This window comes from Nothoprocta perdicaria, unplaced genomic scaffold (assembly GCF_003342845.1).
Source record: "Nothoprocta perdicaria isolate Ctin4 unplaced genomic scaffold, notPer1 scaffold_23, whole genome shotgun sequence".
In the NCBI taxonomy this organism is placed as follows: domain Eukaryota; kingdom Metazoa; phylum Chordata; class Aves; order Tinamiformes; family Tinamidae; genus Nothoprocta; species Nothoprocta perdicaria.
The window spans coordinates 4,603,519-4,619,030 of record NW_020455455.1 but is presented as its reverse complement, the minus strand read 5'-3'; the positions used below and the strand labels follow the sequence as shown (position 1 = coordinate 4,619,030).

The following is a 15,512-nucleotide window of genomic DNA, read 5'->3' as shown; positions in this document are numbered from 1 at the left end:
GTTTTTTACCCTTCAAGAATCTTTAAATAGAGCAGTTAGGTATTTTTTCTTGAGTAAGAGGTTCTTTATCACCTGCAAAAAGAGCACTCTATCACAGCTAATTTATTTGGAGGGGAAGTAAAAACTTAAAGCAGTACTAAGTAAATGATTCTGAGTACACTGCTGTGATCCACATATACAAAATGAGTAGTAAGAAAATACTTTTTTTTTTAGCTTCTCCCAAAACTAAATTAGCATCCTGTGGAACAAGAAGGTAAAAGAAGAGAAGTCTAAAGTAGACAGAAATGGTAGAAGGCAGTAAAACGTATTTCTAAAGCTGAGACATGAATGAGTCCAGAAAACAATGAGACTGTCATGTCTCCTAATTGCAATGATGCAAAATCTTCACATTTGGGAAAGCAAGTTGCCTCTTTTCACAAAATTTGCATCCACTTCATACTTTTGATCTATTTGCTGAAATAACCTGCTAGTTTCAGAAAGGCAAATAGGCTCCACAGCAGTGCAGCAGTGGAGCCTGCAAGATACAGCATTATTACATAACCTTGTTTCAGAAGGAAATAAGGTTTTAAAAGATCAAGTATAAAATCAAGCATAAATCAAGACCTTGAGGGGCCTGGAGGTTTTCATCTTCGGAGGTTTTCAAGACCAAATTGAACCAAATCTTGAACAAACAGACCAGACCTCATAACTTACCCTGCTTTGAACAAGGGCTGGGGTAGATGACCTCTCAATGAACCTTCCAACCTGAACTGCTTTAGGATTCTGTACACATTCCTCCATTTACTTAAAATTGGCTTACTCGTCCTCATTTTTGTACAGGCAGATTAAATGGTATGAATGTTTCTAAACTAGTTGTGTATAAACTAGTACAGTTATATATGCTGTGCAGAGGCATAAATCTTAGTTTGCTCTTCTGTATCCACCCTGTTTTAAGGAACTAACTTCACCTCCTGCTGCTAGTCAAATAATGCCCAAACACAGTCTGCATGAAATGAGAATCTCACTGCTATCAGTAATGATCTAACTAATAGCAATAACATTGATATTTCTATCTGCTGCTGCTCTTTAAAGGCACAATAGTGTTGCAACACAGAGCTGGCAGTTTTCAGGAAACAGTACAGAGGCTCTCAGTAGATTCATCTTTGATTGCAGTGTGAATTTCACAGGATAAAAAAAAGCAAGAATCTCTTTCAAGAAATCTTAATTGAACAGAAATAACTATTTCTGTTACATGGTGTATTCCTCTGGGTAGTTTACACTGTGGCAGTTGTGAAGAGGATGGGCATGTTCATATAAACTTTATATATAACAATTACATCTGCTGAATCACCTATAGGCAAACTTTTGGGGTATCCTTTGACCACAGGTCAAAAATACATATATATTTCAAAAAACAAACAAACAAAAAAATATTTCCAAATCAAAAAAAAWAWATATATATTTCCTTTACCTCTGGAGTTTACTGCACCAGCTACAGTTGAAACCAATCTGGGCAGTGACACAAGGACCACAGCTGTTAAACTGGAGACAAGCTGGGAAGTAGATAAACAAACAAATTATTGCATTAGTCACAGAAATAATTCTCACAAGGGCAAAAGAAACACATATCTTCTGAGAATATTTATTTAGAAAACCAACAGATTCACAGATGTTCAAAATAACGCAGTAAAACCAGTAATGTAGTGCACAACCATGTGCATAGTGGTACATTTTACCTATAGGATTTGATTTGTATTACATTTGTAAATGTAATCCCATTCCCACAACTATTCTGTCAGCTTTACAGCTAAATTTTTATCTTTCTGCTTAGTATAAAGTATTTCCTTAAATCTCTTTCTTCCCAGGCACCCATGTTCCTGGGTGTAGCTAACATTCTGACAAATGCAGAAAATCAGACTGGAGGAAAGTGTGCAAGAACCATAATTGGATTTGGAAAAAAATGGAAAGTCATGGTTTCCAGTTTTTCACAGCAGAACATCTGTCCGTTTAAACTCAGAGATTTCTAAACAATGTAGTTTTACCCTGTACAAAAGAGGCAGATGAACTGTAAAATGTGCTTGGGGATGTTCCTTTGAGAGGGCATGCACGGTACACAGAAGTGTCTGTTTTTGTCCTGCAAGCATGAAAATTGTTTCTTTTCATAAAGAAACAAATTTACACATGATATAATCAATCTTCTGAAAAAAAGATTTGGCACAGACTTCATTTATGAGCTGCTTGAAGATAAATACCTATAAACTCACTTGAGATACGGAAGGATGCTTTGGATAGTGCATCATCCAGGCGCAAATAAATTTGAGAAAGGACAAATTAATCTATCCATGATTCCAGATCCATTAGTAAAGGAAAATATTTAAAATTTTGTGTGTGTGGAGAGAGGGGAATGAGAGGGAAGAGTGAGAGAGGGAGTATTCCCTCCAGATTTGTCTCCAGCCTGTGTTTTTTACTTACTGGGTAGAGGTATCATTTCAACAGCTGACAGATTGGTAATCTTTGACATCTGCAGCTCCACTCTGTGGTACTCGTAAATTGTTCTTCTACGGACATCTACAAGGAAAGAAAAATAAAAATATTTTCAGAGTTTATTATTTTGCTCTCTGTATCTTGTGAAAAACAGGGGGTGTAATGATTGCTTACTGTACCTTATGTGAATGTGATATCAATTTTCCTCAAGGATACATTTTTAACACTAGACATCTTAAAGGAAAAYGTTAAAGCTCCAGATATAGGGAGATTTTCACTGGAGAAACCATCAGAGCTGACAGAATAGGCACCTACCCCCAGTAAAGAATTGTGAAAATGCTGAGTGAGCTCACAAGCATTCCATTCATTCCTTTAGGCAGAAAGTCTAGAGGGTATACTGCCAGACATTTTAAAGTATATGTCACATGCTTGCTATCCTAAGATATTTCTCAGTTCACATATTTGAGAGATACACTTTATATGCTTAGTTTGTCATTTCTTGTCAAGATGTTCAAACTGAACTGATTTCATTGCTTAATCAAATTTGTGAGCAGCAAGCTAGTTTATATCCAAACACACTAGCACAATTTTTTATATAACAAAAATGTATTAAAGGATGCAAGTCAAGTCTCTCTAAACAGGCAATGTACAATCTTTACACAAGTTGATTGCATGTAAGTTTCTCAAAGCAGATATTCAATGTAGTCAACATGCTGTTCTTATGGGCTTTGAACATATACATGACTGTACCCAAACACAAGATAAATGATGATATTTTGTCATTCTGGATTCAAAATTATGCCCCTTTTGAAGGTCTGCTAAATTTCAATTGAAATCAATGTTAAATGCCATCACAGATTTTCTGTGGAATCACTTCAGAAGAACAAATGGGCACATACAAAGGATTAGCAGGTTACTCCGGTTAATATGTGGGCTGAATCTATGTGCAATGGAAGAAAAGGAATTTCAGATAGCCACAAGTTTACCTGTAGGTGGTTGCCAGCTCTGTGTGACTAGACACCCGCTGTTTACTAATACAAAAATTGTGTTTTGGCAGCCTGCTGTGAGGACATCTGGTTTTCCCAGCTTCTGGACAACCACATAGCATCATAACAGAAGTATTTTTCACAATCTTTTGAYAGGTATTTTTCAAATAAAAAAATGGCATCTCAACTAAAATAAATCAAGTAATAAACAACAATCCCTAAGGGACAAGAAAAAGCCCACTTATGACTCCCCTGGTAAGGTATCTTTATGCACAAGGAAACAAGGCTTACTGGGAAAAGAGGAACAACAAACCTCTAAAACTGTAACTCTGGATTCAGGGTCATGTTGGAGGAAGCAGCTTCCTTGTCCTCCCTTCCTGCAAAAGCTTTCAGGTGCAGGAAAGCAAGATATCCATTTCAGTCAACAATATCTCTACTTAGCTCCAAAATATCTCTATTGCCAAGCAGATCCTCCTGTCAATTACCTGAGGCTAACTTAGCTATGACTTCTGTCTTAGTCTCAAATGCACATATTAACTGGGCCAGTTTGCACATTTACATACTATTTCCCTAAAAGATGCCTTATACTTTTTCACATTCTACAAACCCAGTAGGCAGAAAAGGCTTTAAAGATCAAGCTTATCTTGTGCTGGCGTGGAGAAAAATGCTTGCCAGGGGGGAAGATCTAGGCTCCCTGAAGAGCACCTGCCAAAGCAGAGTGATTAAGAAATGTGTTTGAAATGAACTTCTTCCAATACTGGCAGCTTAATTTGTTTCCACAGAAATCACAATCCTTCTCTCCAAAAAAAAAAAAAAAAAAAAAAAGTAAACGAATACATAAACTAAAACAGTGAGACTTGGCATCTGCTGCATCTCATCAGTAGCAGTACAGACTGGCATGCTATATTCTTTGCTCTGAATTTTCCCTAATAGATTTACCTCAGAGCTTGCAAGAAATAAGGAGTTTCTGGCTTCCCAAAATTCAGTGAGAATTAGTGATTCAGGTCACTGACATTTTTATCTCACCCCACGCAGCAAACTGCTAATAAACACTGACGTGAAGAGAATTATATTTGATATCCCTAAAATCATTTCCAATCATACACAGCTCAGCATCACTGCTGATCCCACCAAATCAGAGTTCCTGATGGATCTTTTCCTCTTCAGGAAGAAGACCATGCCTATAGCGGGCTGTGGATTTGTAGATAATGGATCTACCTAATATAAGAAAGCTAAGCATAGAGAGACTCTTGCACAGTAATGTCCTAACTGCTTCATATATACATATATATGCTGGACGCTGGAAGCCTTCAAGTTTCTGTGCAGCTGTAAAAAGCAGGTGTAGATTCACTTGAAAGTCTAATTTGAAGAATACTGTGCATAATTCCCTAAAAAGTGCACTTATTCCTCACTATTTAGAAATCTGAGGCCACTTCCTCCTCGTTAGAAAAGATAAACCCAACAAGATAAACAGAAAAAACAAGACTCTTCTCCCTTCCCCCAATAGCTGCTCTGTCCAACCCAAGACACAGACTACCTTTTGTTCAGGTGGAGGTTGTTCTTTTTTTATACTGTTTGTTTAGGTATTTTGCAAAAGAAATATAAATAAAAAATGACAGAGAGCTTAATAGCTCAAGTGCCCATTGACTCAAGCATGTCTTGCAACTCTAGGAATACAAGTGAATCGGCAGACAAAATACAAGCTTAATGTGTATCTTCCTGAAAAGAAACATTCTACTGTTCTGTCTAACAGGGAAGGGAAGGAAGAAGACTTTTTGCATGCCTACATACTTTTAAGGTACAATTCTAGGTTCAGGATTTTTCTAGAAAATATGTATACTTTTCCCTATTTATGAAAATATTTTAATATTATGTATCTCATTCTTAGTTTTTCAAATGTCCTCTTTAACTGAATGATATGAATACCTTATTATTTTTCAATAACAGAGTCTATTTTATACACTTGGTTTCATTTACAGCACAATCCAAATTGGTTTTTTTTTTTTTTTTTCACAGCATATAAACATTTTGTCTTTGAATGTAGAGCCAAAGCACATTCCCAACAGAAACTGTGGAAGAAAAAATCATCCACTCAAGGTAAGTACATTCCTCAGTGCCCTAGAGAGATAACATGTGGGGTCAGAAGGCCAATTGAAAGAATCCTTTCATGGGCTTAAGCAATGGATAAGCAAACTCTAGATGTGCAAGATTTTGGTCTGACAAAACATTTCTGCATGGTTTTATCACAGTAGCTTTAAACTAATAAATGACATAAAAATACTCTTGAAATAGAACTTCCAGAGTTAATTTAATAAATAGAGAATGCTCTGGAGATTAAGCAGTACCAGGATAGCAGCAGTGGAGGCCAGTCTATGCCCAGTTTTCTGGCTAAAACCTTTTGGACCAGCAGATAAACACACAGGGCTGGAGGATTTGGCATTCTGTGTGACTATTTACACCAGTGGAAAGAATAAATACTGCAAATTTAGAATAGGCCCTCTTTGCACAGAGCTGAATAACAACATTACCAGCAAGGCAGGAACAGAGCAGCCTTTCAAATTTCCCAGGTGGTGCTACACCTTTAGCTGAAAAATATTACAAAATAAACTGGAAATCTTATTTTAGCCTTTAGGAAGATAAGGCTGAAGTTTTTCCAGGGGTGTCACAATGCTGTAAACAAACTGGAAAAAAATCTTCACCAAATATGTAGAGATGTCACTTAATTATATGCTTGAGTTACATTACATATTGAGTGACACAAATTGCGCTGAAACTGGAATGCAACCAATACATAACTAAGCTRCAATTTCATTTTATACAGAGTGTTGATGAGTAATTTCAGTGTTATTGAATGCTGGGTTGTCAAAGCATGAATTTCCTAAAATAGTTCTACCTAATGTAGAAGAGATCATGGAAAAAAATCCCTCATCATGGAGAAAAATCCAGCCATTATTAGTAGTAGGATGACTCACTAGGCAGGTAGTAGTAGGATGACTCACTAGGTAGGTCCCTGAATCTGGCACTATTTCATTTTGTGAGCATATTTCATGCTCTAGTGGAACACCAGTACAATTTGGGGGAGCATAAAGAAGGTCTTTTTCACAAATAAATTGCAGGAAACTGCATACTTCAATTCATGCGCAATAAAAACAAAAMCCAAAACCTGACCAAAAGGCAATAGGGAGAGAGCACTGAAATAAAGGAGAGAAAAGGAGTAAGCCTGAAGAAAAGGAAGGACCTTGGAGAGGCCAAGAAGTTACAAAGAGACCTTKGGAGTTTGCAGAAGGGAGAGCCGCAGACATAGCTGACAACTGAAAGCTCTGAGAAGAGAATATCAAGGATGGCTAAGAGAAGAGAAATAAGAAGCAGGCAATAGAAAGTGGTTTCAGTGAAATAGGAGCCCAGTTCTTCTAAAACGAAGACACTGAAAAAAAAAAGAGAAAATATTCTGAATGAAGATGCTAAGTTCTCCCCTCGTTTTGCTATCTACAATCATGATGACGTTTAACTGGAAGACTTCTGTTAAATATCCTTAGCATCTCTGTTACAAGGAAAGAAATTTGTTTAGAAGTTTCCAGCATGTCTGCTGGAGAAGAAGGCAGGACTGTCCCACTAACTTAGCAGAAAACTCAAAAGCTGAGATTTTGAGGCTAGCTCACTTTGTCTGAATTACACAGGAGAAACATAAATTCTCCTGAAATTCATTGTTGGACTTAATTTTCCACACCCCTGCCATATAGATCTCTGAATTTATGGCTTTTCTTGTTAACTTGGTCAAATAAAGATTCTTTATACATTACTTTTTTATTCCAAAGTAGCAAAGACACTGTTAATCTTCAAGCAGTAGTAACAGACTGAGTGAAAATTCAAAAAGCAAAACAAAACATCAGGCAGAAAGTCACCTGACAAAAAAAAAGTCTACCATTTTCATGCTCTAATTCTTAAAAGGTGACAAAATATAGGCACAGCATGTAGATATCGGTCTTTTTTTTAGGAAGAGATAATACAGTTGTTACCATAATGCCATTAAATGAAGGAGCATATTAACAGAAATAAGTACGAAATACTCAGCCCTCATTAAAGTGTTCTTTGGAAATGAAAAGACTGATCATAAAGGAAGTGTGCTTTCCTCCCTCAGAATGAAAAAGGTTTGCCTGGCTTCAGAACACGTATTTCAGAAGGATTTGCAAAATTATTATTAACTTTTTGAACAGCATGTCTGAAAAAATGATAAATAGCTCATTCTAAATCCTCCAGATTAACTTCAATAAAATGGAGTATTACTTTGAAATTTTAGAATTGATTTGTAATACTGTTTAGAGTACAGAGTGCACCAAAGATGTRCAGCACTTTGGAAAAGCAAGCCTTCACAGACTTTTCTAGCTACTCCGAAAATTGTGAAGCTAAATAGAGGGCAGTCTCTTCATGAGCAATTCCTCCTGGAATATTGAACTTTGTACATGAGTTATGAACATAACACTATAAACACTGAAAAAAAATATGACCGTATAGAAACACTGAAAATAGTTTTGGATTTGGGGGGAGGAGAAAGTAGAGGGCCAATGGGAAATAAATAAACAAGGCGTAGCTCTGTAAAACACCCAGCTGAGAGAAATCATTACGTAACTCACTGTCACTTTGACTGTGCTTTACTCTACCTACTTTTMAATTAAGTTTATTTTTATTATTAATGAAAAAACTTCTGATTTATTTATGCCCAGCAAAAGCCAACATGCTGTAAGTATACTTCTGCAGTTTTAAAATGAGTTTTAATACATTTCAGGAAAAAAATCCCAGATTTGTTCKACAGTCCACCAAAACAAAACTTATTTCTTACAGATTTGAGAAGGCTAGGGCTCACCAAAAGATATTTATTTATTTATGAACAACACTCAAAATGTTGAAATCAATTGCCCGGAATCATTTGTTCTCAAGCACTCAAAAGTAATCCATGATACTGCAGGTTTGGAAGCAATTTCCTTYTAAGGCCTTGATGTGTTAGGTGCAATCTGAGTATGCTTACCTCGTTCAAACCACACTGAGTTCACAGGGAGCAACAGATAATGTTCAAACTCTCCATCTTTCCCATAGCAGGACACGTAAGAGCTGGGACTTAACGCTCCTTCGTCCCAAAGACTGTTTAAATGTGATGAAGATGAGAAGCGACTGATATGGCAGCTCCTTTGGTGACSCTCATCTGCCTTCTAGACAGACTGGATCTGGCCAGTCCTTGTTAACCTTATCTGTGCAGTAGCTCTGCCAGGGTTCACATTAGGAGAATATGCTTGAATCTGGCACACTCTGCAGGAATCATTTTCAAGTGCAACCCCTTTCACCAACACCCTGCCATTAGGGGTACAACACAAATTTAACCTAGTGAATTTGCTTCAAATAATTGGAAATGGCACACTTGAAAGTGAAGTATGGTTGAAGTCTAGAAGGGTTCTGGACAAGGTATGTTAAACGAAAAGCATTAAGAAAATCAGGTGATGACTGTTTTTTTTTAGTATATTTAATGGCAAAGAAAATTAAATGTCACCTGCATTGTTGCTGCCAAGCGCCTGTGAGCCCAAGGTCCTAGTAAATAATTACTCTCCTCTTTCCTCCTCTCGCTAAAATGTACATAAGAATTTGAAATATCACGAATATCCAGCTTGGCTATTTTCAGCTTTTTTTCACTTGGATATGGAAGAACTTTCTGAATAGATTACTTCTTCTTTCCTAAGGATAAGGAGACATGTTCCAGATAGAGTAGCCTATGGAATGCCAAATCGTGATGGCTGGCTSTTCAGTTTTGCAGTACTTAGCTGGCCATTTAGTTTTATTTACTTAATTTATCAGCTCATAAGAAACAATGACAGAGAAAACCACACTGGGAGTTATCAAGCAAATAAAATTACACTTGAATTAACAAGCTGAAATTAGCTAAGCGATTTGTTGTTTAGCTAATCATCCTCCATAAAATCAGCTTACACTGATTTCCCAGCCTGCAAACCATTAGCACCATTCTGTAATACATACTGGGAATTTGCTGGATCCTGTGCACCACCACAAATGCATCTGAGAGTCCCACTTTCACTGGGTGGTTGGTCGAACTTATCTGTGTCACAGAGACAGGAATCTGGAAGACAAAATACAAAGATATGTATGAAGCATTTCCAAAAAGTTCAATTTGAAAGCAAGAGCCCTGTCAGAATAAGCATTTAGTCAGTGTAAATCTGAAGTCATAAAGAAGTCTATTATACGGAATGTCATAACTAAGAAATTTTTAAAGATTGATTACTTTTTATTTATATCAGGCTTTTTTTGCACATTATATAACAACATAAACATCAACGCTTAGAGGAGTAGCAACTGTTATCAATGATGATGCAGAAAAGAGTAGGATTTCACAGTGATTCATTTCTTCCAGCTGACAACAAATTGGGATGAAGCGTCCATATCAGACAGACAGGATGAGGCAATACCTCTCATATACTATTGTATAACACACAGATTGTGAAGAATAAGGCTCAGATAACTCACTGAAAACTGAAGAGCTATCTGAAGAGAGCTCTGGCCCATTGATATTCATGTTTTATAAGTCTTGTAGTAGCAGGAAAAACATCAGTGTTGTGGAAAAGCTGGAAAATGTCAGGTGCTGGCTTGCTAATATCTACCTGAACCATGAAAAAGGCTTAAAAAGCAATAAACCAGTACAGTTTTGCAGGACAGAATATTGATGCCAAACACCATGGCTTTATGAAAACAAGTCTTGTCAAACTTCATTTCATTCTTTGAGGATATTTCAAGTTTGGCTGATCTGTGTATAGATATAGAAGCCTTAGAAGTCTGTAAGATGTTTGATTTAAGTCACCTACAACTTATACGTAACATTTATACATAATGTTTATACAATATCGATATAGTTAACTAGACTGATTACAAATAGCAGACCTCACTGGGAAATCAGGTCAGACTGCTAGTCTATCCTACAGTGTATCCTAATTCTTCAGACATCAGAGTTAGCACTCAACAGTTTTAAAAGAGATTGGGAAGAAAACATAAATTTACAGCTGAACAACTCTGTAGCTGACACAATTTGTCATACTGATAAGACAGTGACATACTCCTAATCAGTTAGTAAGATTAGCCCTTGCAAAAATTGCAAAGTTCTAACTCGGGGAACAATGAATCAAAAGTAGAGCTTTGGGAACTATATTCTGGAAGCAGTAGCTCTGAAAGAGATTTGTTGGATGTAAATAGATGATCCGCTTGAAATTTCAGAGGGTATATCACATCAAGAACTGATGTGGCCTTTGGCTACACAAAGTGTAATGCATGGGTGAGTAGCCATTTTACTTTATACCAACATTTGAAGACTTGAGGAAGAYAAAACCATAAAAATAATGCTCAAGCTTCTTCAGTTCTCAAATGCCATTAAGTTAAAGAGTTAAAGAGCTCTATCACTTTGGCTTCGTGAAAGGAAACTGTAAAGTTGACTTGATAACCATAAAAAGGTGCTGCCAAAGGAGAAAATAAAACATGAGTTAAAATGTCCAATTATCCATCACAGAAAGATATAACTAGAAGCAACGACTGGAAGTTGCAGTCAGATGCATTCAAAATAGRGTAAGGCAAATGTTTTTAAGATCAAATGTTAAACACTGGGATAAGCTACCAAGGGAATCTGTGATTGTCTATCTCTTGCTCATTTTAAAACACAGCTGGACACCCTAATGAAAGCTGGTGTTCAGTTAAGTAGGGATTCTTAGGCTAGAGACAGACAAAGCTGGATCAAATGTAAGAGAGTGAGATACAAGATGCTACAAGAGCATTAGTCTGCTCAGGCTTTAGTTGTGATAAAGCTAAAAAAATTATATCATTGGTCATTACCTCTCACTAAGCAGAAAATTTTCAAAGCTAGTTACATATCCAGTAAGTGAGGATTCGGTATCGTCTACATATCCATCARTAGTATGACTTGGGGTATTTAAGTTGAGCATCAGTAGGTCTTTCTGCTTGTTTCCATAATATTATGTAGTTGTGCTTTCTACAGATTACATTCAAATTCAAGAATATGAACAGAAAATGTGAGTTCTTATGAATTAAATATTGTCATAAATTCCCAACTCTGTCTCCATCATATGGAGAATTTGTAATGGTTTGGTGGAGAATTTTTATGGATTCTTGCATACTGGATTTGCTCTGGTATGATAAAAGGCATGATATTAAACCAATGTGAAAAACAGAAGGAGTTCTTTAATACTACTCCTCTATCAGCTTAGCTTTGATGCAGTTATTGGAGAATATGACATAAAAAGAAGCTGAAAGACTCATATTTTCAAAATTTTTAAAATAAAATCAGAACCAATTTATAATCTTTCACCAGCCTGAAAGTATATAAAAAATCAAGAGAATTATTCATAACATCTGCATACTATAGAGGAAAGTTTATATTAAATATGAAAGAGATAAAGGAGAGAAAATCTACAGAAGCGACAGAAAATTAAAGCACTGATGAGACGGATGCAGCTACTAATGTACATCTCAAATCATAATAGATTAAGAAAAGACTCAGTGTTTTATGAACACAAAATCTAGATGGAATTGTTATTATGACTAGGACTGTATGAAAAGGGTGTTGCAAAAATGGTTTCAAGCATAAATCATGTCAAATATAGCAACAGAAATATATGTATTTTTATATGTGAGTGCAAACCAAGACTTAGGTCTCCTTGAGAATAAGTCTCCTTAATTTTACTCTAGTTCCTTAGCACAGATTCTTCTGAATTCATAAATAATTGAATAATTTGCATATTTCCTCAACAATTATGATAACAACAAATCAAAATTGTTTTAGCAGGAAGTGATGAGTATTTGCAGTACCAATACCCTCAACGTTTTCATTTTATTTTCAATACAACTTGGTTCAGAGCTTTAAACTATACTTCAGTTTTACTGAAGTATACTATCCATACTGTACTATCAGTTATACTATATAACAAAAATTATGAATGATATCTGGTACTAAAACAGGAGACTGGATCCACGTAAAAGAGAAAATGCAAATAAGAACCTAGAAAAAATTACAAAATTATGGACCAGAAATATCTCAATATATTTTGTGAAAGGGCTTGAAGATGTCTGTACTCTCGTGCTAAGCTTCTCAAGGRGTGTGAAGAACTTGGAGAAGTGTTCCCTAAAAATAGTAAGGGCAAGCAAGACAAGCCTCTCAGCTGCAGAAAGTTGCAGGTCCAGGCTAACAGACTAGCAGCTTCAAAAAAGGCAAAACTTTGTGCATTTACTTTAGAAGCATGGCGGTGTTTGTGAAAGGTAAAGAAGCCTCATAAATTAAGTCAATATAGCCAGCTCTTTAAAATGAGATATAGCCTATGAGTAAAAATTAGTCATATGGAATGTGAATGCTTGTCAGTGTAGAACTATAATCCATGACTCAAGAAGGACTCTTTTCTTCTCTTGAAAAACTACAATATTACTAAATATACATTTAAAAACACTTATATTTATTCATATAAGATATTTTACTCAACTGATACTTYAGGCTCTCTCTAATGAGTGTATGAGTGGTCTTTAATAGGTGAAATCCTTTCAATGATATGTCAAGATAAAACAAGTTTTAGCATATGATGGCTTATGAGAAAATACTTCCCTTTGAAAGAAGGCTTRTAACCAATGATAAAACTACTGAAAGCTATAGTGATACACAGGTAGTTAAGTAGACATCTAACATTCTGTCTTCCTCATCATAATGACAAGATATGTCATTACAGGCTCAATAGTTAAATAGGCAGTAAGCTAGGAATGTGCAAGTATTCAGTAATGGGTGGCAGAAATTTTATGACATTAAATTAGGATAATAAATTTTAACTAGAATCATTCCTAAATATACCTTAGTTCCACCACAGAAAACGTAAGTTCTTGTATTTTACAAGTCACCAGTTTATCAATGAGTTTCCCGGAGGCATCTTWTCCTTGGGGCCACTAACATCTGTGACTGCGATTGGGTATTTCAGCAATATAGCAGCCATTTAGAATTCATGATGAAATTGKGAACAGTAATCTAGACAGCATTTTCCATCAGAGAGTTCTCAAATTTTGTTTGTTTCAACTTTCTTTGAGGATGAGTTAGAATTCTGTCCTTTAAAAGGGAATAAAATGATTGCCTGTGACCTTAACCTGAAGGAGGTGGTAGGCAGGGTGCAATTACCACCCCACTTCAAAAGAAGTGAATCATAGATAAGATCCAGAGTATGCTGCAGAATAACAAGCAGGGATTCAATGTTATTTATATAGGGATTTTGTTCCCGGTTTCCTCAACAGTCATTAATTACAAACTGCATGAAACTTAATCAGTGATGAGTGCACATTGTTTCAGTTGCGACACTGCTCCCAAGAATTATTTCAATGGTTGGTAATTATACATTATTTTGCTAGCATTTGACAAGTATATGCATATATGCTGCACTCAATTAAATTGTTTTAAATAAAGTTGAAATGTCACAGTACTACTTTGACAATTCATTTATAGCCTTATTTTCCCTATATCTCCTACAATAATATGTCTTGCTTTTATTTTATATCACTAGGAATATCTCTATAGGAACCAAATTTATCTCACAGAATTTTTGGTAAAACTTATTCATTTAAAAAACACAACATAGTTTTGGCATCTCTCTCCTTTTCTTGTGAACTATCTGGAATGTAATTCATTAACATGAGAATTTTAAGTTGCTTGAATTGATCACCTTATCCTGTCTCCATGTTTTGAATTTTGCTACTTAAAACAGAATATTTTCCATCATAATTTGTAGGAACACCAATTGTATCCAAACGTCAGTACTTAGCTCCATTCATCATTTTCATCTCCTCTCACAACAGAAAGAATTTCTACTACAAGCTTCTTTTAAATTATTTCTGGATTCAAATCCCAGTTAATTTGAGAAGTATTTTTATAATGGTTTCTGGATGACTACCTGAATAAACAATCATTACTATTTAAATGACCAAAGAAAGTCTTCAATTCAATGAAATTAAGGAACATATCTTAAAATATTAATAAAACCTTTGGCACCTTTGCCTAATTTTTCCTATATTAATCATGGAGAGAAAAATAAACTAAACATTACACTGAAGAACATTAGCTTTAAGCACTAATGGGAAAGGACTATTACGAAGAGTGATTTTGAGTGATTTTTTTTTTAAAAGCAAAAAACAGAAAAGCTCTTGAGAACTGAACTTCTATGAAATTCTGACATAAGAAAGGATCATTTGCTACTAAAATTTACAAAAAGTATACTTTTTCAGAAAACATACTTGTATGTATTCAGAAAAAGCATTTGATACATTCTAGAAGTGTACCAATAAAATTTTCCTTCTAGTTAATCTATTTCCTGGCATTTCCTTACATTTCCTTTCCACTTGCCAGAACACTAATGGTGTAAGCAAACTAGTATTTAAAAAGGAAGTTTCCATGCCATAAACAAACTAAATTGAGAAGAAGTATATGTTTGGCATGCTCTAGAAACTTAYTAGTCTTTTTTTTCCATGCAGAAAACAAAATTTGGCATATAGAAAAGGTCAAGTATAGAAAGTACAGGAAACTGATATATTCATTTTAATGCAGTGCTAAAAACTTTGATTAGTTATTAACACTGATTTTACTCTGATAGCATTTGATATTCTGACATTAATCTGAATTAAATCTGATTTATAGTACAAGAAGAGTACCAGAAAAAGACATAAGCAAATATAATAGCTAAGGTTTTTATTAGGGTCAGATTAGCCTGTACTGAGGAAATAATAACTACACAAAGCACCAAAGTAAAGCTCACTGGGCCTTTCAAACAGTTTTTACATTTCAAAAACTGGATACACAGGTCTTTTTCCAATCAGCTGACTTTTCAAAAAAATTCTAAAAGAATATTTTGTATTCTGAATATTAATATTAATGAATATTAACTGAAATCTAACAGATTTCAGTATCTATAATTATTGGTCCAACTTCTTTCCCAAATTTTCACCTTTTCACATTTGACTCTAGATTTTGGTTAACATGGGTGG

At 35.3% G+C, this 15,512-nt stretch overlaps 1 protein-coding gene across 1 annotated transcript in view; it reads right to left on the bottom strand.

The window, feature by feature from the left end:
* The window catches only part of PLXDC2 (plexin domain containing 2), a 241,609-nt gene that overhangs the window by 44,324 nt on the left and 181,773 nt on the right, over positions 1-15,512 (bottom strand). Inside the window, exons 7-9 of the mRNA XM_026039454.1 lie at positions 9,471-9,570; positions 2,452-2,547; positions 1,451-1,532 (exon numbers count right to left, since the gene is read on the bottom strand). Coding sequence (XP_025895239.1) covers positions 1,451-1,532; positions 2,452-2,547; positions 9,471-9,570 — 278 coding nt within the window. The remainder of the gene's footprint in view (positions 1-1,450; positions 1,533-2,451; positions 2,548-9,470; positions 9,571-15,512) is intronic.